The 27,761-nt window shown below is 54.7% G+C and overlaps 4 protein-coding genes across 12 annotated transcripts in view; 3 read left to right on the top strand and 1 right to left on the bottom strand.

Moving 5' to 3' along the window:
* Nucleotides 1-3,063, top strand: part of SCAF1 (SR-related CTD associated factor 1) — a 12,942-nt gene extending 9,879 nt beyond the window's left edge. Inside the window, 5 exon segments of the mRNA XM_040634302.1 lie at nt 1-229; nt 880-962; nt 1,192-1,410; nt 2,198-2,326; nt 2,634-3,063. Coding sequence (XP_040490236.1) covers nt 1-229; nt 880-962; nt 1,192-1,410; nt 2,198-2,326; nt 2,634-2,825 — 852 coding nt within the window. The 3' untranslated portion in view covers nt 2,826-3,063.
* Nucleotides 3,064-4,191: 1,128 nt separating this feature from the next.
* IRF3 (interferon regulatory factor 3) lies at nt 4,192-9,814 on the bottom strand. Of its 6 annotated transcripts, none has more exons than XM_040634306.1 (8): nt 9,629-9,814; nt 8,589-8,766; nt 7,558-7,729; nt 7,402-7,472; nt 6,554-6,746; nt 6,075-6,455; nt 4,942-5,057; nt 4,192-4,435 (listed from the first exon to the last, which is right to left on the bottom strand). In XM_040634306.1, exons 2-8 carry the CDS (start codon nt 8,751-8,753, stop codon nt 4,268-4,270), a joined length of 1,266 nt encoding a protein of 421 aa, XP_040490240.1. In that variant the 5' UTR covers nt 8,754-8,766; nt 9,629-9,814; the 3' UTR covers nt 4,192-4,267. The 6 variants fall into 6 exon arrangements, with proteins under 6 accessions (XP_040490240.1, XP_040490243.1, XP_040490242.1 ...); XM_040634309.1 differs by having other exon boundaries at nt 8,589-8,761; nt 9,625-9,814; XM_040634308.1 differs by having other exon boundaries at nt 9,625-9,814.
* A 90-nt stretch (nt 9,815-9,904) lies between these two features.
* BCL2L12 (BCL2 like 12) lies at nt 9,905-16,496 on the top strand. Of its 3 annotated transcripts, none has more exons than XM_040634310.1 (7): nt 9,905-10,044; nt 10,680-10,794; nt 11,010-11,152; nt 12,026-12,112; nt 12,200-12,291; nt 14,023-14,310; nt 16,277-16,496. In XM_040634310.1, exons 2-7 carry the CDS (start codon nt 10,688-10,690, stop codon nt 16,325-16,327), a joined length of 768 nt encoding a protein of 255 aa, XP_040490244.1. In that variant the 5' UTR covers nt 9,905-10,044; nt 10,680-10,687; the 3' UTR covers nt 16,328-16,496. The 3 variants fall into 3 exon arrangements, with proteins under 3 accessions (XP_040490244.1, XP_008682905.2, XP_040490246.1); XM_008684683.2 differs by having other exon boundaries at nt 9,918-10,044; nt 10,665-10,794; XM_040634312.1 differs by having other exon boundaries at nt 9,930-10,044; nt 10,153-10,794.
* Nucleotides 16,497-22,530: 6,034 nt separating this feature from the next.
* The window catches only part of PRMT1 (protein arginine methyltransferase 1), a 9,755-nt gene continuing 4,524 nt past the window's right edge, over nt 22,531-27,761 (top strand). Inside the window, exons 1-5 of one of the 2 annotated variants that reach the window (XM_040634313.1) lie at nt 22,603-22,684; nt 24,842-24,895; nt 25,437-25,538; nt 26,333-26,488; nt 26,629-26,692. In XM_040634313.1, the coding sequence (XP_040490247.1) occupies nt 22,649-22,684; nt 24,842-24,895; nt 25,437-25,538; nt 26,333-26,488; nt 26,629-26,692 (412 nt within the window). In that variant the 5' untranslated portion in view covers nt 22,603-22,648. Of the gene's footprint in view, nt 22,685-24,841; nt 24,896-25,436; nt 25,539-26,332; nt 26,489-26,628; nt 26,693-27,761 lie in introns of both variants that reach the window. The other variant, XM_040634314.1, reaches the window with a different exon arrangement.

A 27,761-nucleotide genomic window follows, 5' to 3' on the forward strand; every position in this document is an offset into this window, starting at 1 on the left:
GAGGAGGAGGAGGAGGAGGAGGAGGAGGAGCAGCAGCCTGCCACCACCACAGCCACCAGCACGGCTGCAGCTGCCCCAAGCGCTGCCCCTAGTGCGGGGTCCACAGCCGGTGACTCGGGGGCAGAAGATGGGCCAGCCACCCGTGTCTCCCAGCTGCCCACGCTGCCCCCGCCCATGCCCTGGAACCTGCCTGCTGGTGTGGACTGCACCACCAGCGGCGTCCTGGCCTGTGAGTGTGCTGGGTGGGGGGGCAGGGCAGGCTGGGGCAGACAGAAAGGATGAGGTCATAGGGGGACAGACTTGGAAGCAGTGGGGATGCCTTGGAAGGGGGAGGTACATGGTGTCCGAGACCGTGAGGGGCTTGGGTGGGTGAAGGCTTGATCGGGGTCTGTCCAGAAGGCTCACCGGTGTCTGGGTGTGCTGGAAGAGGGCGGGCAGATGAGCACCGGGGCGGCTAGCCCAGCACAGACTGGAGGGGTGGGCGGTGTCCTGGGGACTGCCTGCAGGCAGACTAGGATAGGTGTGGTGGAGGGACCAGAAAGAAGAGGGTGAGCAGGGAGCAGTGTCCCTTGGGGGATGGCAATAGGCCACGGGGGCTTGAGACGGAATGTCACCTCTGCCACCACCTTGTCCCTGAGCGACCTGGCCATATTGGCCTCTGACCACACACGTACCTTAAGTCCTAAGCATGGGGCGGGGGGGCAGTGCAGTGTGATTCTCTCAGTGGCCGAGGCCCCCCTTTCCCAGCTCTGAGCCCGAGACCCATGGCCTCTCTAGGGCCCCAGGGTGGGAGATGGCAGCAGGTGGCCAGGTGACGCTCACTGGCCCCTCCCGTGTCAACTCCTGATCTCCTTGTCCTCAACTGTCCGCCTCTTGCAGTGACTGCACTTCTCTTCAAGATGGAAGAAGCCAATCTGGCAAGCCGAGCAAAGGCCCAGGAGCTGATCCAGGCCACCAACCAGGTGGGCTCCCCTGGGGAGGAGTCCCCACAGTCCCTTCTCTGTCCCCTGATTCCGGTTAGGAGAGGAACTCTAATTCCCAGCAGGCCTTGGGACAAGGAAGGGTTTGGCCAGAAGAGGAGCCTCTGGCCCCTGGGACTATTGGGAAACCGGGGCGGGAATAATGGGGGTGCGTGGTCCCTCTTCCCCTCCCCCTCCCTTTGTTCATCCCCTCTCCGACCTCTTCCCACAGATCCTCAGCCACCGAAAGCCACCCTCGAGTCTGGGGGTGACACCAGCTCCTGTGCCCACCTCTCTGGGTCTGCCCCCTGGCCCCTCCAGCTACCTGCTCCCTGGCAGCCTGCCCCTGGGGGGCTGCGGCTCAACCCCTCCCACCCCCACTGGGCTGGCTGCAGCATCCGACAAGCGAGAGGGCAGCAGTAGCTCCGAGGGACGTGGGGACACAGACAAGGTGAGCTGGGCTTGGGGGAGGTGGGTGGCAGCTTTGCAGAGAACGGGAACAGATGCTGAGACACAGGGGCCCGAGGAGGACAGGAGACTGATGCCAACAGGCGGGAACTCAGATCAAACCAAAGTCATTAAGTTGTAAGGAAATCAGCTTTCCCTCAAACGGACGAGTGGGAGATGGGCGCTGGGCAGATTTTTTTTTTTTTAATTATGCGCGCATAGGGAGGGAGAGGGAGGTACAGAAACGGACGGCGTAAACACACCCACGTGCCGACACGCGTCCGGACGACTGTGTGCTTCGTGGTTACTCATATCCCTCCCTCCGCATCGTCTTGTGTAAGAGAGAAGGTGGTTTTACAAAAGGAAAATCAGGCATCTGGTCTGGGGCAGGAGGAGGAGTGGTTGCCGGGCAGATCCGGACAGGTTTCCCACCAGCTCCGTCTGGCTCCTGCGCGTGGGCCTCAGGGCGATTTTCCTTTTGGTCACGTTTGCCTGTTGCCCCGTCCTGGTCCAGCAGCCCGTTGCCCGCCTCTTACTTCATGTACATTTTGTGCGGGCAGTGGCCGTGTGGATCCTGGTCCAGGGCCACCAGGGACGGCCCAGGGTCCAGCCGAGCGGATGCTCAGGTGACCGTCGGAGGCCCAGCCTGGCCTGCGGTCTGGGGTGACTGCGGCAAGGGGAGCGTAGGGCAGAGGTGGAGCGGGCAGCCCGGGGAGGGGAGGCCAGGGCTCTGCAGGAACTCATCTGGCCTCTGCTGTCCCTTCCTCCCGCCCCGTCACCACCTCTGCCAGTATCTGAAGAAGCTGCACACTCAGGAGCGGGCAGTGGAGGAGGTGAAGCTGGCCATCAAGCCGTACTATCAGAAGAAGGACATCACCAAGGAGGAGTACAAGGACATCCTGCGCAAGGCTGTCCACAAGGTGGGGCCTGGAGGGGAACAGGGACGCAGAGGCGGGGCAGAGGGTGAGAAGGAGAGACGGACTCGCACAGACGGATGTACACGGATGGGGACCCGGGAGTGGTGGGTCTGTCTGGAAGGTGAGGAGGGTGACGGGATTTGCTCAAGCCCCCCTGGGCCCATCCTGCTGGCATCAGGGGTACAAGTAGGGGTGTTGGCCTGGAATCGGGGGCAGCAGCTCCCGTCCTAGTTCCCACCTGTGCCCAGCAGTCCAGGTGGAGGGGACCCTGGGGGGCTGGCAGTGACGGCAGCTGCCCCTCACCCCCTAGATCTGCCACAGCAAAAGCGGGGAGATCAACCCAGTGAAGGTGAGCAACTTGGTGCGGGCCTACGTCCAACGCTACCGCTACTTTCGCAAGCACGGCCGCAAGCCAGGCGACCCCCCAGGGCCCCCACGGCCGCCCAAGGAGCCCGGGCCCCCTGACAAGGGTGGCCCAGGCCTGCCCTTGCCCCCTCTCTGAGCCCCTCAGCCACCCCTTCCCTCCTTCGCCTCTTTGGAATTCTGGACGTATTTATGGCTCCACCTCCCCACTTCCCTCCCCCCGTCAGTGGGGTGATTGGGGGAGGGTTGCTGCGGGGAAGAGGAGAGCCCCCTGCCCTACCCCGCCCTGTTCCCCTTGCCCCCAAGCCTGTTCCCATCGCCCCTCCCTTCTGTTTGTGCCCCTTCCCCAATTTCATTAAAGATTTCATGAAATGTTAGCCCCGAGCCCCATGAATTTAGCCCTTTCTTTTCAGAGACCAGTTTGGGAAAGCGTTGAGAAGAGATACGCAGGAGGTCTGGCCCCAGTCTGAGGGTGCTTAGCCAGGTGTGACTCGGGGCAGGGGCACTCGCCTCGCTGGGCCTCAGTTTCCTGATCTTTGAAGTGGGTGTTGGAGGGATGAAGACCCAGGCAAGTGAATCACTTAGAAGCATACCTGGTACATAGTAAGCCGCTGCTCTTGACAGAAAGTGGCGGTGGGTGGGAGGTTGGGGTCCCAGGTCCCACCTGCTCGGTGTCTTCCAAGCTCAGGGCACTTGGGTGCTATCGGTCTGCCCTGGAATTGCCCCAGAAACAGGATCTTCGTCCCCCATTGAGCTGGATTCTCTTTTTACCAGTCCTACGAGGCTGGGGTGATCTTATCCACTCTCCTAAGGTAGAAAGGGAAACTGAGGCGCAGAGCAGCAGGGGCCACACAGTGAGTCAGGGCCACACTGGCCTCCATCAGTCCCCATTACCCCAAACCCAGACCTAGTGAGGAGAGGCGGTAGCACCCGGGCCGCTGCGGTGGGCGGGCTTCAAGGCTGGGGCATAGAACTCCTCTACAACTGCCTATTCCAGCCCCACGCAGAGGGGGGCTCACTGCCTGGAAAGGAGGACTTGCCTGAGGTCGCCCAGCAGGAGCTGGGAGGGGACCTAAGCCCCCCCCCCCCAACAGGATGATCCAGATGAAAGGCTCTTTGCTTACTGGATGGTGGCCTGAACTGTTCACAGACAAGACAGGGGTTCTAGATTCTGCCCCAGGGCCTCCCTTGGAGAGCAGCAATCCTGGAGTCAGACTGGATTCTAACCCATCTTGTGTTTCATGCTTTGTGGCCTTTACTCTTCTCCAAGCATCAGTGCCTTGGTGTGTAAAATGGGGGTGACTGTCACCTCCTCACCAGGTCCCTGGAAAGAGGTAAGGTGACAGGTACCAGCTGCTCCCTGCACAGTGTCTGGTCCTCACTGCATGAGGACCTGGGTTGTGGGTTGCTTGCACAGATGAGGTCCTAAGAAGGAATAATGCCTAGCCTAGGTCAGGGCTAGCCTGGACCTAGCTAACACCCAACACCAGACACACAAGTGGTGATAGTAGCAAGAAATAGTTTATTGGCTAAGGTGAAGGCAGGAGGAGGAGGGGTGAGGGGTCAGACCTCCCTAGTGACCTAGAAATCCATGTCCTCAACCAGGTCCTGGAGGTAGGCCTTGTACTGGTCTGAGGTGAGAGTGAGTGGGTAGCTGTTGGAAATGTGCAGGTCCACAGTGTTCTCCAGTGAGGAAGCGCCCCCTGACCGTGCCATGTCCAGCAGGGCCCTGAGGCATGTGGGAACAACCTGCAGGAGGTGGGGGGGAGAAACAGGAGTCAGGGGAAAGACAACACTGTTTACTGTCAGGGGTGGGGTTGAGTGGACTACAACTCCCAGCAGCCCCGACTGTAACCCAGGAGGAACCATTAGGCCCAGGGCTGCTGGGAGTTGTAGGTTCCCCCATAACCACAGCCACCAGTGGCCTGAGAAGTTTCCTAGGGCTGAGAAGCCAGAGGGGTTCCCAGAACCTAGGGCTAAGCAGCCTGTCGTCAGAGGACTCCTAGGAGCTGTAGTTCCTCACAGAGGCTGCTAGGACTTGTAGTCCACCGACTTCCACATGGTTTTGAGAGTTCAAAACAAGTTCTGGGGGTGAGGCCATGAGAGGGACACCCAGAAGCTCCTGGGGATGAGGAACTGGTGGTTGCAGAGAATCTTGGAAGTTGTAGTTCCTCAGAGGGGCTTCTGGAAGTTGTAGTTCCTCCTCCCTTCGTTAAGATCCACCCCTTAGCTCCAGGAGCCCAGGACTGCAGCACCTTGACCATCACGAGCTTCTTGGTCCACGGCTGGTCCTGGGGCCATGGCTCCCCCACGCAGAACCAGAGGGTGTAGCGTGGTGAGTGTCGGCTTCCTTCGATGAAGGCAATCAGATCTGGGGGCCCGAGATTCTAGTCAGGCATGGGAAGAGGCCCCTCCACCACCTGCCCCTCTCTGCCCCCAAACCTATCAGCCTCACCTTCTCCCCTGACCTGAAGCCTGACATACTTACACCACCATGACCGGATGGCTGCTGATCTAGGAAAAGTCGCGGCACAATCTTAAATGTTTTTCCTCCCATCATGGTGGGGCTGGAAGATCTAAACTACCCCCCCCCCATTTGGGATTGGAAGGAGTACTCCCCACAAAGACGTTCCCTGATTCTGGAGTACGAGGTGGTTGGCAGTTTCTGTTCTTTAACCCCCTAAGGCCACGTGCTCCTGACAGCCACTAGCCACTGTGGCTATTTCCATTTAAATAATAACTAATTAAAAGCAAATACAATTTAAAACTTCCTCAGTTGCATTGGCCTAAGTACTCAATAGGCACATGTGGCTGGTGGATACCAGACTGGACAGTGCAAATCCAGAACATTTCCATCACTGCAGAGATAGCTACTGGATAACAAAGCCCTGGAGGACTTCTCTCTCCTGTGTCTATCTACATAATAACTGGTAATGCTGAGGACGATGGCAGTTAATTCCTCCAGCACTGTCTGCACACTGGGCCCTGTGCCTCCTACCAGCTCCAGCAGAGGAGACAGTCCTCAGGCAGACTCCCAGCAGTCCCATCTTTTACCCCAGGTTATAGCACAAGCAAAGCAGCAGGGTCTGAATTGGAACTCTGGGGTCTGGAGGTTTGAAATCTCTTTTCGTTTCATTTAGAGAGGGAGGGAGAGTGGCAGGGAGCAGCAGAGGGAGAGGAAGAGAGAGAGAATCTTAAGCAGGCTCCACGCTCAGTGCAGAGCCCAACTCGGGGCTTGATCTCACGACCCTGAGATCATGACCTGAGCCAAAATCAAGAGTCAAACACTTAACCGACTGAGCCACTCAGGCGCCCCCAGACCCCAGATTTCTTAACCACCGTGACCTACTCTTTCCACAGCAGAGCTATAAGGCCTTGCCTCACTCACCTGACATGAAGGGCCTCAGGTCGAACACGTCTCCTTCCTCATCCTTAGGGACCTCGCCACTGGGCCCATGACTGCTGTCAGGGAGGAGCTCCTCGCCCAAGGCCCAGTATGTGTGGCAGTGCCCCAGCCTCCGGGCCCAGAGCCGCTGTCCTGCCCTGCACAGAGCTAGTCCCCCGCCCAGGCAGCTCAGCACACGCCTCACGTAGCCCATCACGCCCCTGTCTGTCAGCGACACCCCAGGGTCTGGCAGTATTATTGGCTGTCCAGGCAGCGTCCCGTCCCCTGCTTCTGATGCCACCAGCCGCAGGCCCCTCGGGCAGAAGACCGTCTGCTGGAAGACTTGGCGGCCCCGGTAGAAGGCAGTCACCTCGAACTCCCACTCTGGGCAGTGGCAGAAGTGACATGAAGGGGGAGTGAGATTGAGAGAGCATAAGGGGACCCATCGCCCCAGCACCTCCCACGCCACAGCTGGCACTCACGTTCCTCAGGCACCAAGAGCCGCCTCAGGGGGTTTTCAGGGAGCTCCGAGTTCGGGCAGGGAGCAGGGATGTCTACAGTGGGGCTCAGTAAGAATGGAGGGGTCTGCTCAGGGACCACAGCCAGGCTCGAGGGCCCCCCATCTGGCAATGGGGCCAAGACCATGTCACTCAGTAACCCCTCTAGTATGTCTTCCTGGAGAGAAGAAAAAAAAGATCTGGGCATTTCCATAGCCTTTTCTAGAGACTTCATATGGGCCAGGCCTTGGGACCCAGAGAGGAGTCAGACCTGAGCACTGCCCTCAAGGGGCTTCCTGTGAGGGGATGATGCGGGGGGTGGGGAGACAACCGTGGGCACAGACAGCAAAATATATGCTCTGCTATATGCTGGGTGTTACCGTTGGCTCAAGGGGAGCAGCTAATTCCAGCCCAAGGATCTGACCCTGTGCAAGCAAGACCTAGGCAGAGAAGGCTGGACACAATTTCAGAGGGGACTTGCCCTGTCACAGATAACAGCACGATCGAGGGTAGGGTGGTTCAGGGTTCCCAAGAGGCTGAGGGTACTCTAAATAGCAACAGAAGCTATGAAATTCTGGGGGCCCTAAATGCCTGGGGAACGCTCTGAATTTTCTCCTGAGGATGCTGGAAGCCATGGAAGGGCTATGAGCAGGGGAGGGACAGGGTCAGCTCTAGGTCTGGTTGGGGGACAGCCTGCAGGAGAGAGGATGGAGGCTCAGGAGGAAGCCTGGGGTGATGGTCCAGGGGGAGAAGAGGACGCCTGAACAAGGCCATGGGGACACAGAGAGAAGATGGGTCAGACTGAGGGCAAGAGGGTTGGGGTGCATTCTTACCTGGGTATCCGAGGTATTGCATCTGCCGTTGGTGTCCGGAGAGGTGTCCAATTCAGGAAGGTTCCCAGCTCCTGTCGAGGAAGGTGGTGAGTGGAGTAGGGTGTTGGGCATGCTCAAGATCCCATCCCCCCATGGGAAGCCCCACGTCTGGCACACCTGAGATCACAAACTCATAGACCTTGTGCGGGTCGTGGGGGTCCTTGCTCCGATCCTCGGCTAAACGCAACCCCTCCTTCCGGTTCAGGGCGGATCGGAAGTTCCTCTTCCAGGTGGGCAGATCAGGTTTATCCTTTCCAGGAGTGTAGGCACCGCTGGCTTCTGCCCACGCCTGGGGATTCAGTGGGTACCAGGACAGTGAGGAGGATGACCGAGACCCCGCCCCAAGGGTTCTCTCCCCTGCGTTTTAACTCGGCAAGGATCCATCCCCAAACTCTTGGATTCTCTGCATCCTAAGGCCCTTCATCTTCACCTTTTGAAAAGCTTTGCTTTCTAAGCCAGCCTTCCAGAGCATACTGGGTGTCTAACTCTGCCACCAACCTGCCCCAGGACACCTTCTGTAATAAGGCCGCCCCCTCGCATTCTAACTTGGGTTACCACCGAGGCTGTATCCTAATTTGGTGAGAAATCACCTCAGCTTCGGGGCCAAGTCTCACCCCTAAGGTTCCGAGCCCCGCCCTCTGCGAGCCCTGAACGCCCAGTTTGCATTTCTTTTGAGTTCTTTTTTTTTTTTAAAGATTTATTTTATTTATTCATTCGACAGAGATAGAGACAGCCAGCGAGAGAGGGAACACAAGCAGGGGGAGTGGGAGAAGAAGAAGCAGGCTCATAGCGGAAGTGCCTGATGTGGGGCTCGATCCCATAACGCCGGGATCACGCCCTGAGCCGAAGGCAGAGGCTTTAACCGCTGTGCCACCCAGGCGCCCCGCATTTCTTTCGAGTTCTAACCCCACTTTTCCGGTTCTTTTTCCGGAACCCGGCCGCTCCAACCTTGCCTGCTATCCGACATCCGTGGGCTGATCCTACCAACCCTGCCCAGTCTTGTCCTAACTCCACTCACCTCCACCTGCGGGCGTCAGCGCCGGCCAACCACACGCGTGCTAAGCCCACTTTCTCGGCTCCGCCCCCTGCGAGTCCACCCCCTCCCTGCTGCTAGCTCAGGGTTCCCCGCGTCCGGGAAGCTCAAGCACCTGGAAGATGCCGAAGTCCTCCTGCTGGGCATCCTGCCGCAAGCCGTGCTTCCAAGGGATGCGGAAGCGCGTGCGGCTCTCGTCCAGCCAGGCCACCCCTTCCAGCTGCCCCAGGTCCAGCTGCGACACCAGCCAGGGCAGGATCCGCGGCTTTGGGGTTCCCATGGTCCAGCCTGCGCTGAGAGGACAGTTCGTGGGCGCGGACGGCCTCTTAGGGCCATCCGGCCCGAGGGTTCCGCACCCAGACCTTCCTCTCTTGGGGCCGCGGTGCAGTGTCCCTCACTTATGTTTTCCTGGGTTATAAAACAAGACACCTCCTCTTTTCATCCTCCAGACAGGCTCCCCTAATTCATCGAAGACTTCCTCCCCAATGCATTTGAGATTCCCCTTCTTTCCCCACCTTTTTCGGCGCAGACCCTCTACCTCCCCAATTCCGCCAGTGTAGATCCTTCCCTTTTCCGTTGTAAACCCTTTTCTCCTCTCCCCTCCCCCACATTACCCAACGCAGTTACCTCTACTTCCAAGGTAGAGCCTCCCCTAGTTATTTCAGGGCAGACGTTATTCACTTGTAGATCTCTACCTCCCGCACTTATCCGTCTTGTAGACCGCTTCTACAATTCCCCCACAGAAGAGGCCCCCGCCCATTTCCACCGTAGACCCTCCATCCACCATGCAATCATAGACCGGACGCCCCAACAGCCTCTCTCCTCTAGGGGGGGCGGGCGCGCGCGCGCACGCGCACACACACACACACACTCTGTAGAGTGGACTGCCTCCCATTTTCAGAGTCCACTCTTCTCTCCCTTCTCTCCCGCAGACGCCTGCCCTTTCCCCCTTCCCCGCTACTTTTTCTGTTTTTTTTTGTTTGTTTTTTGTTGTGTTTTTTTTTTTTTTTTTTTACAGCCGACATCCAGCACCACCCATTGCTTCACTTTCCCTAGAGTACACAGTGACCCTCTGGACTCTCAGGGCAGACCCATTCTTTCTCGCGCTTCTCGGCCCGGACGCCACCAATTCCCTAGATCTTCCCTGTTACCTACGCGGAGGGTCGCGGCGCGCTGGGTGTAGGACCGACCCCTGCCTTTCGGGGTCCGATAGCTCTCGAACTTGCAGCTGCACACCCTCCTTCCTGTCAGCTGAGCTTCAGAGTAATGTGGTCTTCTTTTCTATCGATTTCACGAAATTAAAACAACTTTATCCGCGGTGGGTTGACTGACTTCAGAACCAAAGAGGAGGCACCAAAAGCCCGGTGGCCCCACCCCATGCCCTTTTTCGGCCTTCCTGCCAATGGCATGCTGGGAACGTCACATGCAAATTAGATGGGCATCCAGCGCTCCGCCTCTCCCACAATAGGGCCGTCGCCAACCCGGCCCAGTGCGCAGGCGCGGGAAAGTTGAACTAAGGAAAGTTTATGCACATTCAGTGAAGGAGGAGGGGGTGGCGGCTCCGGCCCCAGGTAAGCCGGGCCTTTGGGAGGGCTGGGGTGAGAGGGGAAGAGGCCGGGATCTCGGAGCGGGCACCTCAGTCCCGCTTCCCCGACATCTATGCGCCCCGGGTCCCCAAGATTCCAGCCTGGGTCGGATAAGGAAACTACACCTCCCAAGCTGGCTGCGCGGAGAGCAAGAGCGGACCGAGGGGAAGATTTGCCATGAAGCCTTCTGGGATTCGTAGTTCCCGATTCTCTAAGCGTTTGAGCAGCTTGGCATATGCCTTCAGAATCCAGAAGTCGGAGCCCCAAGTCCCCTTCTCTCTCAGACTCAAGAATTCAGGTCCCCCAACCCTCTTCTCCGAAAACTCGAGTCCAGCCCCCAGTCCCTTTCTCCCTTAGACCCAGGAATCCGGGTTCCCAGACGCTTCCTCTCCAAGGATCAAGGAGTCTTCGTCCTCATCCCTCTTCTCCCTCTGAGGACTCAAGAGTCTGGGTCCCCAGACCCTAACTCCCCTAAAGGACTTAGGAGTTCAGACTCTCAGCCCTTCTTCCCCTGGGAACTCACGGGTCCTGACCTCCTTATTCAGGGACCAGGCATTTAGGCCCCAATCCTCCACCTCAGTTCAACGCTGGAGTCCATCCCCCAGCTCCCTCTTTCATAGGTGCCCCCATGGCGGGCTCGGAAGCGCTGGGCCTCCGGGAGGACACGGTGAGAGTCCTAGCTGCCTTCTTTAGGCGAGGTGAGGCTGCCGGGTCCCCCATTCCAACCCCACCCAGGTAAGAGGAGTTGCCCTCCTCCCTCAGGAGCCTGCATCTGGGGTGGGGCCCTCTCTAACTCTTGTGCCTGGTCTCAGTCTGTCTGCGTTCCCCTCTCTTTATATCTGGCTCTTTTCCTCGTCCCTGGGGTTGCAGCGAGAGGCCTTCAGTGGGAGGAAAAAGGGACTGCTTGCAAAGGGGCCTCTGGGGTCACTCTCTGAGGTCCCCTTCCCCAGGAGTCCTGCCCAGGAGGAGCCAACAGATTTCCTGAGCCGCCTTCGAAGATGTCTTCCCTGCCCCCTGGGGCGAGGAGCAGTTCCCCCTGAATCCCCTCGGCCTTGCTCCCTGCCCCTCCGCCCATGCTATGTTTCAGAGCCTGGTAAGAGATTTCCCTAGATCACCCATGAACTGGCAGGGCCAGAAGCTTTGATTCTTTTTTTTTTTTTTTTTTTTAAGAAGCTTTGATTCTTAAAAGCATAGAAAAGATAAGGAGCTAGCCCAAGATCACTCAGCTAAGAGGGGAGCTGAGTGGGGACTACCCTCACCATTCTCTGTCCCCCCACCCCCAGTTACATTGCTGTCAGTTCTGTGAGCTGGCTTCACAGGGGGGCTTTTGGTCCCCTTTTCTGTTTGTTATCTCTCTCCTCCCATGCATGCTTCCCTACCCTAGGACTTTGTAGCCTCCAATACCCGCAGTAGGAGACCTGGTTTTCAGTCACAACTCCCTGGCTGTTTGGTTACATGACTCTGGGAAATTCCTTTTCTTTCTTGCTCCTATATTTCTGCAGAAGCAAAGTAGGAATGTGTGCATGTGGGGGAGGGGGGTGTCTGTGGACTCGATCAAGAGTAACCAAAAGGTTTCCTCTCATATGTAAGCCTGGATAGACTAATAATGGCTACCGAGAGTGCTAGCTTGAAAAGGATTTCGCAGCTGGGGAGAAGAGTTCTTGATCAGTTGATGACGCCTGAAACCAGCAAGGGATAGAGTGGTAATAGCTGGAGTGCCCTGTGTTTGCCTTTCTTGGAAAGGATCATCTTCAAGGTCTAGTTCAGCTCTAACATTCTAAGTCTAGTTTGGGGGACACAATAAAATGGGAAGTACAAAGGCCTTTTACCAAGTGTGCTCACTGGGCCTCAGTTTACCCCATTATGAAATGGAATCATTGCTACCTGGCGAGGTTGTTGGGACAAGGAGAGAATCCATAACTTCCCGATGTCCCAGAGACCCCATCATTGGCTCTTTTCACCCCAGGCCCAGCTACTCCAGATTTCTATGCTCTGGTGGCCCAGCGGCTGGAACAGCTGGTCCAAGAGCAATTGAGATCCCCACCTAGCCCAGGTGAGGTACTGAGGGACCCCGGAGAAGGATGAGGGCAGATGGGTGGGCAGGGATCTGCCCCCAGCTGAATTCTCTTCTGCCCCCCAGAGTTACAGGGAGCCCCACCCACAGAGAAGGAAGCCCTACTGCGGAAGCTGGTGGTCTTGCTGGAGGAAGAGGCAGAAGTCATCAATCAGAAGGTGACAGGCAGTCTGTTCCATCCCTTAGCTAGGATAGGGATTGTGGGGTGGTTGGGCACTGGCATCAGGACCTGGATCTGCATTCTCATTAGATGGTCAGGTGAGGAGAGGGTGGGACTCGGCTTCTATGAAGGGTTTGTAACGGGGTCCAAGCTCATTCTGCTCCCAGCACCACAGGCCAATAAGCCGAGAGGCAAGATATCGGGGTAAGGAAAGCGACTTTATTTGGAAAGCCAGCACTCCTAGGAGATGGCAGACAACCATCTCAAAGAACCATCTCCCCCAGCATGATATTTGAGCTGCTTTATGTTAGGAATGGGGGAAGGGGGAGGGGAATGGAGTCAAAAGGTGACTGATGTCTGTAGACAACAAAGGAAGGTTGTGTAACGTCTTTTGTCCTTGGTCAGTTGTTTTTGTTTAAAGAGGTTTTACTTGGGGCACCGGGGTGGCTCAGTCCTTAAGCATCTGCCTTTGGCTCAGGCAGGTCATGATCCCAGAACCCTGGGATTGAGCCCCCCATTGGGCTCCCTGCTCCACGGGGAGCCTTTTCTCCCTCTCCCACTCCCCCTTCTTGTGTTACCGCTCTCTCTCTGTCTCTCTCTGTCAAATAAATAATAAAATATTTTTAAGAATAAAGAGGTTTTACTTATTTATTAGAGATTTTATTTATTTGAGAGAGACAGAGAGCACGAGCTGGGGGGGAAGGACAGAGGGAGAGGGAGAAGCAGACTCCCCGCTCAGTGGGGAGCCTGATGCGGGGCTCCATCCCAGGACCCTGGGATCTTGACCTGAGCGGAAAGCAGACACTTGACCGACTGAGCCACCCAGGTACCCTGTTCTCGGTCAGTTGATGTTTGTGTACAGGTCATATCGTTCCTATAAATCTTACATAGAGTATAGTCATTTCTGTAAGTACCTCCTTATCTCCTCTGGTGAGGTAGATTTCCGGTAAAAAAAAAAAAAAGTTTTTGCGAATCTTAGCTGTAACATGCCTACGTGAAGGGCTAAGCAGAAGTTTCTAACTATGGGTCCCAGCAGTAAGGGAAACAGAAGCAGTATGGAGTCCAACGTGCTAAGCTTCTCCGCCGAGTTGTGGTCAGGGCAGCACCTTACACAGCGGCTTGCATTCACCGTTAGAGGGCATCCCTAAGACGAGGGGTGTGGCCACCCGAAATGATCTGGGAAACTGGGACCCGTTGAGGAATTAGGGACTGTATGGTGGTGGGAGGGGGGCTGGTTTGGAGAGGGCTGTCTAAAATCGGAAGCCCTGGTTAACTATATAGGGGCATACCTTAGAATGTGGGGGGAAAGGAACTGCCCGAGGAAGTCTGGCTTATGACTCGGTCCTGGAACTGGATTGGCTCAGGAGCTTGGGCGAAGTGTATGATCCTATAATATCAGTTGTACGGTGGAAGGCAGGGTTGTTGTAGGCACTAACCCGGTCTCCGGGGCTCTCAGGGAACCCGTAGGGGACGTGGCTATAAGATCTGTGTTCTAGAACTCAGATAATTAGGGCCTGGCCCTCACGGGCTGTCGGCCACCTTTCTAGGAGTAGTTTGGCAGAGACCACAGATTCTGGTCTATGATTGGCTGGTGTGATGGATGAGGGCGTGGCTTTGATCCCGTGTCGGGATCTCTTCAACCAAGAAGCCACGCCTCCCAGCCTCCTATTGGCTGGCTACGGGGGCGTGGCGGAGGCCGACCCAGCCTTTTCTCTTCCCCGCTCCACAGCTGGCCTCGGACCCGGCCCTGCGCGGAAAGCTGGCCCGCCTCTCAGCGGGCTCCTTCGCCCGCCTAGTGGAGCTGTTCTCCAGCCGGGAGGACACCCCTCTTCCCAGCCGCCCACGCCCCAACTTGCCCTGCCCTGGGCCCCCGCCGCCTTCCCCGGAGCCCCTGGCCCGTCTGGCCCTGGCCATGGAGCTGAGTCGCCGCGTGGCCCGGCTGGGGGGCACCCTGGCCGGACTCAGTGTGGAGCACGTGCACAGCTTCGGGCCCTGGATCCAGGCACACGGGGGCTGGGTGAGCTGCCAAAGCTTCTCTGGGCCTCCCTTTACCCAGTTGTAACTTGTGTCTGTGTGGTGGGGATGGTGGCTTCTTCGGCTTCTTTTCAGACATGACACGCGTTCTCCCAGCCCTACCATTCATCTGTTCTGTGTTTATTGAGCACCTACTGCACACCACTAGGTAATCAGTGCAGGCGCTCTGCCCGGCTTAAACCATTCTGATATACACTGACAGTTATGAGTGGAAAACAAGGGAGACCCCTTCCTGGGCCTCGGTTTCCTTATCTGTCCAGTGGGGAAAATAGAACTATCTCAAAGGGTTATTGTAAAGATTAAAGTGGGATCATATCTGTAAGATCTTGGCATCCTGTGGGCATTTGCGTGATTATCTGGTGGCTGTCTGCTTCTCTGACACTGCCTGCCACAATGGGCTTGCCCAGGTATCCCCCTGCCTCGCTTCCTCTGCTCCATTCAGGTGTCACCCCCAGTGAGGCCTCCCCGGTCCCCATTTAAAATCGCAGCCACCTCCAGACTTTCCCACCCACTCCCTTTCCCTCTTCATTGCTTTACTTCCTTCCATAACACTCTATACCTTCTAACAGCTTCTACCAGATGGTAGGATTGACTTGTTTTACTTATTATTTCTTTTTGTTTTTTGTTTTCTCTTGCCCCTGACCTATCAGCTTCACAAGACCAGGGCGTCTTACCTAGCTTGCTCACTGCTTTAAATCCATTGCCAGGCTCAGAGCTGGATAGGGTTCCAGCGCACTGGCAGTGGGACCTTGGCAACGCCCCAGCTACCTGAGCACCAGTTCCCGGACAGAAAGCTGTATGCCATGCTCTCAGGATGTAACCATTGCTTCACAGACTGGCAGGAGCTGGCCAGGTGTGTTTGAGGAGCGGAGAGGAAAGGCAAGTAGGGCCGAAGCAGGGTGAGCGAAGGGCAGAGGGCGAGAGATGAGAGCAGGAGGGGCGGGGCCTTGTGAAGGTAAGAACTTGGACTCTGACTCTGCGTGAGCCCGAGTCCCTCTGGCTTTCTGAGCAGAGGGCGACGTGAGCTGACTTAGGTGTTAACTTGCGCCCTCTAGCGGCAGCATCGGGCAATACTGTAGAGGGCGAGGCGGAAGTAAGGAGTTGGGAGGAGGTGTCTGCGCTAGTTCAGGGAGGAGATGGGGATGGATCCGACCACGGTGGGGGTAGTGGAGGAGTCTCCCAGTTAATTTAGAGGTAGAGCTGACAGATTTTGCTTATGGAGTGGATTATGAGTGCTATTGATGAGTGCTAATGGGTGGAAGACGGGAGGCAAGGATGCTGGCCCTAGCAGCCGGAGGGCTGCACCTGGTGCTCCCTGAGATCCGGAGGATGAGGGGTGGGGGGGAGAAGGGAGGGAGCACGTTTGAAGAAGAGTCAGAGATGAATCCAAGTGGTCCAGTTAGGGTAGAGATACCCTTCAGACCTCAAAGGGAGATGAGGAGGGACAGCAGATCTACGTGTCCAGAGCGTAGCTGCAGATGCGTGTTGTTTATTTGTGAAATTGTTTTATTTTTTGGCCACGTGCACAGGCAAAGACTTTGAGTGAAATGATTCCATGTAAACCCCACAGCAACCTTATAGGATTGGATGTTATCCCGATTTTATGGAGAATGTCCCTCATGTAGAGGATGGGACTCAGGACTTTGACGTAAAGCCAGGGCTCTTGATCATTGAAACGCCAGGACCCTGTTCCCCGTCTCTGAGTCTCTGGTCCCTGTGTCTCTTTCTCCCCGACACCGGTGCTCTGCCCTCCCCCCTGGGGCTTTGTCTCTCCTCCCTTTTTCCAGGACTCTGTCCCCATCCACCCATAGGTCTCTGATTCCTTGGATCCCCATCCCCCCACCCCTATACCTGTCTCTCTTGTCACTGGGCTGGTGGGGACGCCACTGTGAATGGAGGGCGGGCTCTTCCTGTGAATGCTCACGAGCTCTTCCACTTTTCCCCTCCAGGAGGGCATCCTGGCCATTTCACCTGTGGACTTGACCTTACCCCTGGACTGAGATCTTCCTCAGAAGCTGCTACAAGATTAGACCTCCTGTCTCTATGCTCTTTGTGTGCTTTTCCAAGCCTTCCTATTCCACTCAGGGTTGCGGGGTGGTGGCTGCCCTCCCTGTTTTTGCCAAAAAGAAATTGCTTGAAATTTTTTCATATTAAAAACTTGTTCAGGTATTGAATTGTCTGTCCTTTCTCTCGAGAACTAAAGTTCTAAGTAGGAGATTTGGCTAAGAGATCTCTCTCTCTCTCTTGCTCTCTCTCTGATTTATGAATTGAGGAAAGAGCCAGTTCCTTCGTTCTAGAAATGTTTATTTGGAGCACCTTCAAGTGCCTCTCACTTGAACATACAGCATACTTGAGGGTATCTGTGGATACAATTCCAGCTAATCCCATTTTTTTAAAAATTTTTTTAAAAGATTTTTTATTTATTTATTTGACAGAGATAGAGACAGCCAGCGAGAGAGGGAACACAAGCAGGGGGAATGGGAGAGGAAGAAGCAGGCTCATAGTGGAGGAGCCTGACGTGGGGCTCGACCCAGTAACGCCGGGATCACGCCCAGCTAATCCCATTTTTTTCCCTCTTGCGTGATTTATTTATTCTAGCTTATCCTGTGTTGATGGTCATGAAGTCTTTCTAGCTAGTTCTAGAAGAAAGCTATGAGCTTCCTACACAGGGCAGCCAGAACACCGCCCTCTTCTCGTTTTTCTCCTCCCACAGCTCCTTCTGAACCTTTTTGGCTGGTCACTCCTATATTTAGACCAGGGAGTAGTCCCCTTTCTTTTTTTTTTTTTATTTTTTTTTTAAGATTTTATTTATTTATTCGACAGAGAGAGAGACAGCCAGCGAGAGAGGGAACACAAGCAGGGGGAGTGGGAGAGGAAGAAGCAGGCTCATAGCGGAAGAGCCTGATGTGGGGCTCGATCCCAGAACGCTGGGATCACGCCCTGAGCCGAAGGCAGACGCTCAACCGCTGTGCCACCCAGGCGCCCCGGGTAGTCCCCTTTCTAGGGCTATCACCCCCTTCACAAAGTTATGTTTGTAAACCCATAAAATGAGATGCACAGGATTACAAAGGAAGCCACTTAGCAATCGATCCTCATTATTCACGGATTCCATATTTGTGAATTTGCCTACTCGCTGAAATTTGTTTGTAGCCCCCAAATTAACACTCACTGGGCTTTTGTGGTTGTCGGTAGGCGTGCAAATGCTCAGAGCAACAAAAGATTTGACTCACCCAACGTGCACTTTTTCAGCTAGGGTTGAGCAAGATGACACTCTGCCTTCTTGCTTCCGCTCTCATACTGCAAATAAGCATCCTGTCCTCGAACTATTCAGTGCCACGTTTCTTGACATATTTGTAGTTTTAGGGGCGATTTCATTTTTTTTTAAAGATTTATTTCTTTTATTTTAGAGAGAGAGCATGTGAGTTGGGGGGAGGGAGAGAGGGAGAGGGAAAGAATCCTCAAATAGACTCCCCGCTGAGTGCAGACCCCCCCCCCCATGCAGGGCTTGATCCCAGGACCCCGAGACCAGGAGTCAGATGCTTAACCCACTGAGCCACCCAGGTGCCCCTGATTTCATTGTTTAAAATGACCCCAAGAGAGTTCCTAAGGGCAAGAAGGCTGGGCTGTGCCTTTGTTAGGCTAAGCTTCGTTCAGGCATGCGCTCTAGTGCTGTTGGCTGTGAGTTCAGTGTGAACAGATCACTATAGATTCCATACGATGGGTTTAAACACAAAGCACATAAAATAAGGTTATGGATTGATGGGTTGACGAAAGTTGTAGTAAGAGGCTGGCAGGAAGCTGACCCTGTATTTTCTCCAGAAACAAAGGCTCTGTACTCACTAAGTCAGTGTCCACAGTGACTTTACAGAACAAAACTACTACAAATAATAAGAATCAGCCGTATTTTTGAAATAAAGGTTTCAATATTAACATAAAAGTTACCGGTATAATAATACGTGTGCTCCTTCATTAACACACTAATGAAAAAGACCTACGGTGGGTCTCATAACTGTGTTTTCTAAGTAGAGCAGGAGTGACGTTTTGAGGTGTGTTAGTTTCTGCTGTGTAACAAAGCACACATACTCAGCAGTTTGCAATACACATTTTTATTTATTTATTTATTTGAGAGAGAGAGAATGCACAAGCAGGGGGAGGGGCAGAGGGAGAGGGAGAAGCAGACTCCCCGCTGAGCAGGGAGCCAGATGCGGGACTCGATCTCAGGACCCTGGGATCATAACCTGAGACAAAGGCAGACGCTTCACTGATGGAGCCACCCAGGTGACCCTGCAGATTCTTTTTTAAATATGAAGTCTTCACCACTCAGAGCACATCTCATTCAGACTTGCCACAGTCCAGTGTTCATTAGCCCCAGGTCGGGAGTGACTGCCATCTTGGAAAATGCGTAATTGACACTGACAACTCCCCCGTCTCTGACTTCAGCTCAGACCTCTTCCCTGAACTCTGTACCTGTGTACCCCCTGCCCAGTGCCACCTCTTTTTCAATGACGTTAGGTTATTTCCTAGTTTTAAAAAGATTGTTGGGTGCCTAGGTGGCTCAGTTGGTCAAGAATCTGCCTTCGGCTTGGGTCATGATCCCAGGATCCTGGGATCAAGCCCCGCATCGGGCTCCCCGCTCAGTGGGGAGCCTGCTTCTCCCTCTCCCTCTGCCTGCCGCTCCCCCTGCTTGTGAGCTCTCTCTGTCCGTCAAATAAATAAATAAAGTGTTTAAAAAAAAGATAGTTTGTTATAATTTTTTGTTCTTAGTAGCAGCACAGAGCAAAAGTAATTGATTGGGTCAAATATCTGGAAGTCAGGGGAAAAGGGGTTAAAAAATCTTGCTGAAGTATTTGGAAAAGAGCTTTAGGACTCACACAGCCTACAGTGCAGAGGTGAAGATGTGGACTGATATTTGATCAATTGGACTTCATCATAACTTAAAATCTCAGGGCGCCTAGCTGGCTCAGTCGGAAGAGCATATGACTTTTTTTTTTTAAGATTTTATTTATTTGATAGAGAGAGACACAGCGAGAGAGGGAACACAAGCAGGGGGAGTGGGAAAGGGAGAAGCAGACTTCCTACTGAGCAGGGAGCCTGATGTGGGGCTCAATCCCAGGACCCCGGGATCATGACCTGAGCCAAAGGCAGATGCTTAATGACTGAGCCACCCAGGCACCCGGAGCATATGACTCTTGATCTCAGGGTCGTGAATTCAAGCCCCATGTTGGGTGCAGAGATTACTAAAAAAATAAATAAATGAACTAAAAAAAACCCCACTTAATATCTCTGCTTTTCAAAAGACAACATTAGAAAACTGAAACTGAAGACAGGTCACAGATTGGGAGAAAATATTCAAAGTAGATATGCCTGACAGAGACCTGCATCTCTGTCTCTATAAAAAAACATTTACAGTTCATGAATAAGAAAACAACACCATTTAGGGGCGCCTGGGTGGCACAGCGGTTAAGCGTCTGCCTTCAGCTCAGGGTGTGATCCCAGCGTTATGGGATCGAGCCCCACATCAGGCTCCTCCGCTATGAGCCTGCTTCTTCCTCTCCCACTCCCCCTGCTTGTGTTCCCTCTCTAGCTGGCTGTCTCTATCCTGTCGAATAAATAAACAAAAAATCTTAAAAAAAAAAAGACACACCATTTGAAAAACTAGGTAAAAGACTTGAACAGATTTAATAAAAGATCTACAGGGCCCATAGGTGGCTCAGTCGGTTAAGCGTCTGCCTTCGGCTCAGGTAGTGATCCTGGGATCGAGTCCTGCATCCGGCTCCCTGCTCCTCGGGGAGCCTGCTTCTCCATCTCCCTCTGCCTCTGCCTCTCTCTCTCGTGAATAAATAAAATAAAATCTTTAAAAAAGAAGTAGAAGATCTACAGATGGCCAATATGCACATGAGAAAACACTCAACATTATTTGTCAGGACAATGCAAATGACAACCACAATGAGACACCTCTTCACAGCCACCAGAATGTTTAAAATTAAAGACCGCTCATAACAAGTGCTGGTGAGGATGTGGGGCATGTGGGGCCCTCCATGCATTGCTGATGGGAATGCAAAATGGTAGAAAACACTGGAAAACTTTTTGGCAGTTTCTTATAGTTAAAACATACACCTAGCATCCATCCCGGCCATCTGCTCCTAGGTGTACCCAAGACAAAAATGTACATCCACGGAAAGACTCGTACGTGAACATGGGATAGCCACTTTATTCATAATGGCCCCCAAAAGTCCAGAGTGTCCCTCAACACGGAAATGGATAAACTGTGATACATCCATACAATAGGATTCTCAGGAATAAAAAGGATTGCATAAACGTTATATGCAACAACTTGGAATGAATCTCAAAAGCATTATGTTGAGTGAAAGAAGACACAAAAGAGAAAATACTGTGTAATTCATTTCATATGAAATTTTCTCTTTCCTCCTTCCTTCCTTCCTTCCTTCCTTCCTTCCTTCCTTCCTTCCTTTCTCTCTCTCTCTTCTTTCTTTCTTTCTTCTTTCTTTCTTTCTTTCTTTCTTTCTTTCTTTCTTTCTTTTCTTTCTTTCTTTCTTTCTTTCTTTCTTTCTTTCTTTCTTTCTTTCGGGTGGGGAGAGAGAGAAAATCTCAAGCAGGCTCCATGCCCAGCGCGGAGCCAGAAGCTGGAGGCCTAGTCTCACAACCCTTAAATCATGACCTGAGGTGAAATCATGAGTTACACACTTAACGACCCAGGCGCCCCCGCTATGAAATTTTAGAGAAAAAAACAAAACAAAACAAAAAAACAGCGGGAGCATCTGGGTGGCTCAGTCAGTTAAGTGTCTGATTCTTGACCTCAGCACAAGTCTTGATGGCAGCATCATGAGTTCAAGCCCCACACTGGGCTGTGTGCTGAAAAAAGAAAAAGCTCCATGAGAGTGACGGAAAACAGTGATTGCTTCTGGGGTGGGTGGGAGAGGTATTGACTGGAAAGAGTCATGAAGGAGATTTCTGGGGTGATGGATATATTCTACCAGTTGAGTTCGTCTTCATTCAATGACAGCTGTCCTCGGCTCAAGATGCTTCCACTTATAATTTTTGATGTGGAGCTTTACACTTTCTAGAGAAACCATACTTCGAATCCGGATGAGAATCTTTTCCTGGGCTCGTGATCTGCAGTATGATACAGTCTCATGATGTTAGGCCACAGCTCACAGGCGAGCAATCATGAGGGCAAACAACCACGCTACAGTATTCAATGAACTACGTGAGATGCTCCACACGTGTTGGAAGATACGGCCCAAGTGTTTCAAGCATGGCTAAGCCACGGTTCTCGGCTGGTTAGGTGGATGAAATTTTCAGTTTATGGTATCTTCAATTTAGGATGGGTTTATTGGGGGGCGGAGGTAACCCCATCATAACTCAGGAAAATCTGTAGTGGCTTTTTCTGCAAGAGGAGAGAAGCTTCCTGGAGGAGGTGGCATCTGAGGTCGGCCCCAACTGATACAGAGGAGTTGGCAGGCAAAGGGAGGTGAGCGTTCCTAGCAGGGGGTGGGCCTTGGCAACCGCCAAGTGGCTTGAGTAGGGTTGTTGGATTTAAAAAACTAGGAACAGTTAGGTAGAGGACTAGGTGGTTATATGTCCTGAGGCCTGAGTCCTCTTACTGACTTGTGTCGGACCCCATACAAGCCCTCTTTTCTTTGGTCCTCTCACTTCTCAGGTAAATGGGCGCAAGCCCCTTGTTCCTTCTGAACTCCCCCGGGCTGGGAGAATCCACCGAATGGCTGAGGAGTGACTGTTCTTTGAGCCAATCGCTGGAGCCTAAAGGCCGTCCTTCCTCCCTCCTCGTGGGCCAATCGCCCCGTTCTCCTTGAGACCAGCCGCTAGAAGACGGCTGTCTAAAGACTTCATGACGTCACATTCAGGATAAACCAATAGCAGCTATTAAGAGGCGGGTTGTTTTGGTGATGGACAGCTCTCTTTCAAGATGTCCGCTTAGCGCGGGGCCCGCCGGGAAGCTTTGAGGCGGTGCTGGGGGGACAGGGGCGGGAACTTCTGGTAGACTTTGCCCAATCATCAGTCGCGGCTCCTGCGATAGACGGGCAGTCTTTCCCATCCCCGTCGACTTAGGGGGGCGGGGCTCTGCACACCAGACTGGGCGGGCCCCTCATCTTTGATGGGCGTCTTCTTTGCCCAATTGGTAAACGACATTCTCAGACGGGCCGCCTCCATTGCCAATGAGATCTCCTGGCGGGGTCATTGTGGGCGGGCCGTGGACCCTCCAGTATAAGGCGGTCCCGGGGGAGTGCGGAGAAAGGGGGGGGTCTCGGCGGCAGGAGGAGGAGTAGGTGCGGGTGAAGATGGCGGCAGCCGAGGCCGCGAACTGCATCATGGAGGTGAGCGCCTCGAGCGCCGTCGGGGGTGGGGGGCGGCTTGGGGGTCGATGTTTTATGCCTCCGTCGTGGGGAAGGGGCTTCGAATGGGCGGATTGGGGCTGAAGGCTCTCAGCCGTACGGAGGGGACGCCGCACGCTCCGGATCCCGGGATACAGTCTGAGGTGCGGGTTTCCTAGCTTTCGGGGGCCTGCGGCACCGGTTCGAGCCGACGGTGTCGTGCCCCCTCCCACGTGGAGGAGGGCTGGGGGCGCTTCCGGCCTGGCCCCCACGTGGCCGCGGCAAGGTGGGTGGGGAGGGGGTGTGCCGTGCCCGGTGGCCCGGCGGGCTCCACGTGCGGGACAAAGGCCCCGCCCCCGGCCGGGGGAGGGGCGCCCGGGGGGGGGCGGAGAGGAAGCTCCGACCCTCCCTTGGAGGCCCCCTGCTCTCTCCCCCGGGATCGCGACGTAACCCTTGGGTTGGGCTTACTTCGTTCGCTCCGAGAAGTAAAGAGTCTCTCGGGAGGGGCAGTGTATCTCGACCCTCCAAAACCCTGTTCCGGATACCGGGGCATCTGCTTAGGCTTCGGTCCAGGTTTCGTGCAACCCCAGGTTGGGGTTGGAGGAAGAGGAAGAATTGGTTCCCTCCGGACCCCCGTTTTCCTGTCCCTGGATTCTCCCCTGCCCGTGGCTTTGGGAGCTGGGGGGATGGGGCATGCCCCTGTGACCTCCCTCTGGGTGGTGGGGGGGCCTCTAGTTGAAGGAGATCCTTCCCGATAAGGCGTCGTGCACCCCCTTGTGGCCATTTCTGGGTGTGTGGGAGGGACATCTTTTTCATGGGGCGTGTCCCAAAGCCCACCTCCCCTTTGGAGCCCTCCCGGGCGAGGGGAGAGGCTCTGCTGGGAAGAGGATGTGGGGAATATAAGCTACGAGCATTACCTCCTATTGGGGACCTTTCTCTCCCCGGCGCATATGCGAAGGTGGGAGATGACTTCTCCCTTCCTGAAGCCCTATTTGAGGGTCCTGAGCATGGAGGCTTGAAATGGTTTCCTTAGAGGTTTGGTTCTTGTGCAGCCTTGTGGGGTTGGCTCAGGTGCTGTTTCAAGACCGCTTGGGACTTGCTTGGTCGTGGTATTAGTGGTATTGAGAAATGGGTCCCAGTGGGAAATCCCCTTACCAGTCACCCTTTATAGGTGTCCTCACTGGCTTGGGAGGATGGGGGCGGGGCTTGGGGTTCGTGGGTCCGGTCTGTGACTTCGTGCTTCTTGGGGCCTGAAGGGTGGTCACATCTGGAAGAGATATAATATGATGGGGCCTGTGTACTCCTGCCTCTCACCTTGTATCATTGGGGGGCAGGCAGCTCCCAGGGGTCACTCCAGTGACTCCCATCCACCTGGGCTCTCCTGGGCCAGGGTCTGTATAGGTGGAGGAAATTTCTTTCTTAGAGGTTGCCTCAGGACTTGGCCCCACACTCCAGGTGGGTTTTGGGCCTGGGTAATGATGGGTTTGAGGGTCCAGAGTCTGGCCTCCTCCCTGGGACTCTACCTTCCTGGGAAGAAGGTACTAAGCTAGGAGATTGGCTCCAGCTGGCTTTGTTTGGGGCTTCCTGAGTCCAAGGCAGGAGCTAGGGGTCACGGTGCCAACTCTGGTGGGGGTGTCTGTGTGCCACACCTCCTTTCTGGAATTCTCTGAGACAAGAGACTTGTTTGTAGAGGTGGCAGATGCCCAGTGGATACATCCTGCCAGTGCCCCCTCCCCCGGCTACTCATGACACCCCAGGATGGGGGTGTGTGTCAGGAAGTGTCACCTAATCTGGGGGGATTAGAGGATGAGGGGGAGCGACAGCTGGCAGTGCCCGTGTGCCTGGCGGATGCCAGTTCCTCTGGCCTGGATGGGGGAGGTGTGTATGGTCAGGTGCCTGGCTGGAGAGGGACAGCGTGGGGGCGGGCCACCATCTCTCCAGCCATAGCTGGGACAGAACCCCTTCTCTTCTCCCCCCACTTCTCCCACCCCTTTTAAAAACAGCCCTGCCTCTTTACTTGCTCCCTCTGCCACCACTCCCCTCCAAGGAAAAGGAAAATTGTAGGAAACACCCCCTCCCCTGTGAGCTGGGGTCCCCTGGCCTGGCCCTCCCCTAGCCACTCCCAGTAGCTAATCCTGTCTCCCTGTTACTCTCTCCTAGAATTTTGTAGCCACCTTGGCTAATGGGATGAGCCTCCAGCCGCCTCTTGAAGAAGTAAATATCCTTTTGTGAGACCCTTCCCCACATAAATATATCTTGCCACATATCAGGCCCTTTCTAGCAGTCTAAACATGATTCCTCTTGCTTCAAACCAGTTTACCCTGTGCCCCCAAACCGTTAGTACAAACCCCCTGCAGGTTTGTGGCTCCCATCTGGCCTCCCCAAATACTGTGGCTACTTCCTTAACTCCATTTCCAGCCCCCCCTTTGCCCTTCCCGTGTCTGCCCCAATTCTGCCTTCCCCCCCCTACCCCCATCCCCAGCTGTGGGCTGAGCTAGAGACGGGGGCAGAGAGACTGGAGAGATGGTAGGCGTGGCTGAGGTATCGGGGTACTCCCCTGGATGGTGCTCTGGGGGGGGTCCTGGAAGAGGAAAGGGGTTGTAAGGTTTTGGGGTTTGGGGGGAGACGGGGCTGTAGGGTTGCCATTGTATGAGTTTGGGGGGTCTGTTCTCCAGGGAGAAGTAGGGACCTGGAGTTTTAAGAGGCCTTGGAGAGCCCTCAGATTTGACCCATGCTCCCATCTACCCCCTTCCAGGTCTCCTGTGGCCAGGCGGAAAGCAGCGAGAAGCCCAATGCTGAGGACATGACGTCCAAAGATTACTACTTTGATTCCTATGCTCACTTTGGCATTCATGAGGTGAGTATGAACAGCTCCTAAAGCAGCTGAATCTTGAGGGGGTTAATGTTGGGGAGGGCTGGGACTTAATTTCCCACGCATGCGCACTGCCTCCCCTGGCAGCGAGCCTGGCCACCCCTCTGGGTGTGAGGCACACACCCCGGGGTCGCCTCTCCCAGCCGTTGCCTTGGAGACGGAGCTTAGCCTGGCGCTCTTGGGAGGCTGGGGTGGGAGCGCAGCCCAGCCTGCCTGAGACTTCAGCCGGAGGTCAAGGCCTGCCGGTCTCTGCCGCCCTCTAGTGGCTGGCGGTGGGACTGCCCCCCCCAGCGGCTCCCGCCGCTGTGCCCTGGCTTCTGGACCCTTTCGCACCGAGGTCCCAGAAAGCCGCACCGAGGTCCCAGAAAGCCGTCGGGATGGGATTCTGAGGATTTTTTTCTTTTTCTTTCTCTTCTTTTTTTCCTTTTGCTGAGACCTCTTCTTTTCTAAATTGTAAAATATACATAACAAAATTTACCTTTAAGTTCAGGGGCACTAAGTTCTGGGTAAAGCCAAGGATCACTGGGGCTTGGGAGGCGATGGTAGAATCAGGCCAAGGCGGGAGGGAGTTTAGTCCATCGGTCTGATTTTACAAATAGGGAAACTGAGGCATGTGGGACGGAAATGACTTGTTCCAAGGGGACTAAGGAAGTGGGAGGACTGAGCTCTAGCTCTTCAAACTGCCAGTGTGTCAGAGGCCAGGGCACCCCATTTTCCAGCGGGGCACATGGGCTCCCTCACGGCATGTTTGTACCTTGTGCCCCCACCTCCCCATCCAGGAGATGCTGAAAGATGAGGTGCGCACCCTCACATACCGAAACTCCATGTTTCACAACCGGCACCTCTTCAAGGATAAGGTGGTGCTGGACGTGGGCTCCGGCACGGGGATCCTGTGTATGTTTGCTGCCAAGGCTGGGGCCCGCAAGGTCATTGGGGTGAGTGTCCTGGGTAGGTGGGTGGGCCAGGGCCTGGGGATGGAGAGGGGCCCCTTAGGGCTCAGGGATTGGATGGAGGGGACTGGGAGCGGAGGGTGGGAGTGGGGGGGTCTTACCCTCCCTTCTTCCTGGGCCCCCAGATCGAGTGTTCCAGTATCTCTGATTATGCGGTGAAGATCGTCAAAGCCAACAAGTTAGACCATGGTGAGCCCAGGAAGAGAATGGGTTTGTGGGGATGGAATGGGTGATTTCCCGCTTCCCCGGGGCCCCTGGCAGTGGGGTGGGGGCCGTCACTGAGCACACATTCAGCCGATCCTCCCGCCCCAGGCTCCGAGCTGAGAATCCCACCTTCTCAGAACCTTCTCCGAACAACGGGTAGTGGCAAGCGTGCTGTGCCGGTTTAGAAACTGAGCGGCAAAGCCGCGAGCTTAGCGCCTCGCTCGTCCAGCACAGGCGCAAGAAGCAGTTTTTAGTTTGCAGAGGCATGGGGTTGACACCTGAGGGTCCGTGGTGAGAAGTCTCTCAGCCACCCTTCTACGTTCAGCCCACATTCCCTTCCAGAGAAGTCTGCAGCCGCGAGCGCGTACACGTGTCAGTGTTTTCACGCTCGCGTGCGTGTCTGGTACATAAATAGCATTTCCCGCAGCCTTTTGTCCTCCTTCCACCTGCTCATCGTGTAGTTCCACACATTTCCACACACGAGAGGCTCTTGCTCTTTCAGAGATCTTGCTCTTTTCGGTGACTGCCATCGCCTGCTTTCTTAATCAGGCTCCTAGGGGTGGGCCTCCCAGCAGCCCCTGAGATGTTCGTCCCTCACCCACAATGTCATGTCACGTATGCACTGTTGTATCTGGGAGGTCAGTTTACTAAAGGAGGGTTGCTTGGGTCAGAAAGGCCAGTTGTGTGGGTGTTGCCACATGGCTTTTGAGTTCCCACCTGCCGGGTTCCGGGGCAGAGAACGTGGGAAAATGGTGGCTCTTCCACAGTGACTTTTTTTCCCCCTAAGATTTATTCATTCATTCATTCATTCATTCATTCATTCATTCAGAGAGTGCGGGGACGGGGAGAGAGAGGGAGAATCTCAGGCAGACTCCATCCACACCAAGCGTGGAGCCCAGCACAGGGCTCGATCCCACGACCCTGAGATCACGACCTGAGTCGAAACCAAGAGTCGGATGCTTCACCGACTGAGCCATCCAGGCGCCCCTGAAGTGATTTTTTTTTAAGAGTTTATATATATGTAAATATATATATAAAGAGAGATTAGTATAAT

This window comes from Ursus maritimus, unplaced genomic scaffold (genome assembly GCF_017311325.1).
Source record: "Ursus maritimus isolate PB19 unplaced genomic scaffold, ASM1731132v1 scaffold_19, whole genome shotgun sequence".
Classification (NCBI taxonomy): Eukaryota; Metazoa; Chordata; class Mammalia; order Carnivora; family Ursidae; genus Ursus; species Ursus maritimus.

Coding starts and splice junctions, on each gene's coding strand:
- IRF3 (XM_040634306.1), bottom strand. CDS start 8,753: ATGGGAACCCCAAAGCCGCGGATCCTGCCCTGGCTGGTGTCGCAGCTG. Junction 7,730..8,588: donor AGGACTTCGGCATCTTCCAG/GTGCTTGAGCTT, acceptor CTGAATCCCCAG/GCGTGGGCAGAAGCCAGCGG. Junction 6,747..7,401: donor GCAATACCTCGGATACCCAG/GTAAGAATGCAC, acceptor TCTTCTCTCCAG/GAAGACATACTAGAGGGGTT.
- BCL2L12 (XM_040634310.1), top strand. CDS start 10,688: ATGGCGGGCTCGGAAGCGCTGGGCCTCCGGGAGGACACGGTGAGAGTC. Junction 10,795..11,009: donor CCCATTCCAACCCCACCCAG/GTAAGAGGAGTT, acceptor CCCCTTCCCCAG/GAGTCCTGCCCAGGAGGAGC. Junction 12,113..12,199: donor GAGATCCCCACCTAGCCCAG/GTGAGGTACTGA, acceptor TCTGCCCCCCAG/AGTTACAGGGAGCCCCACCC.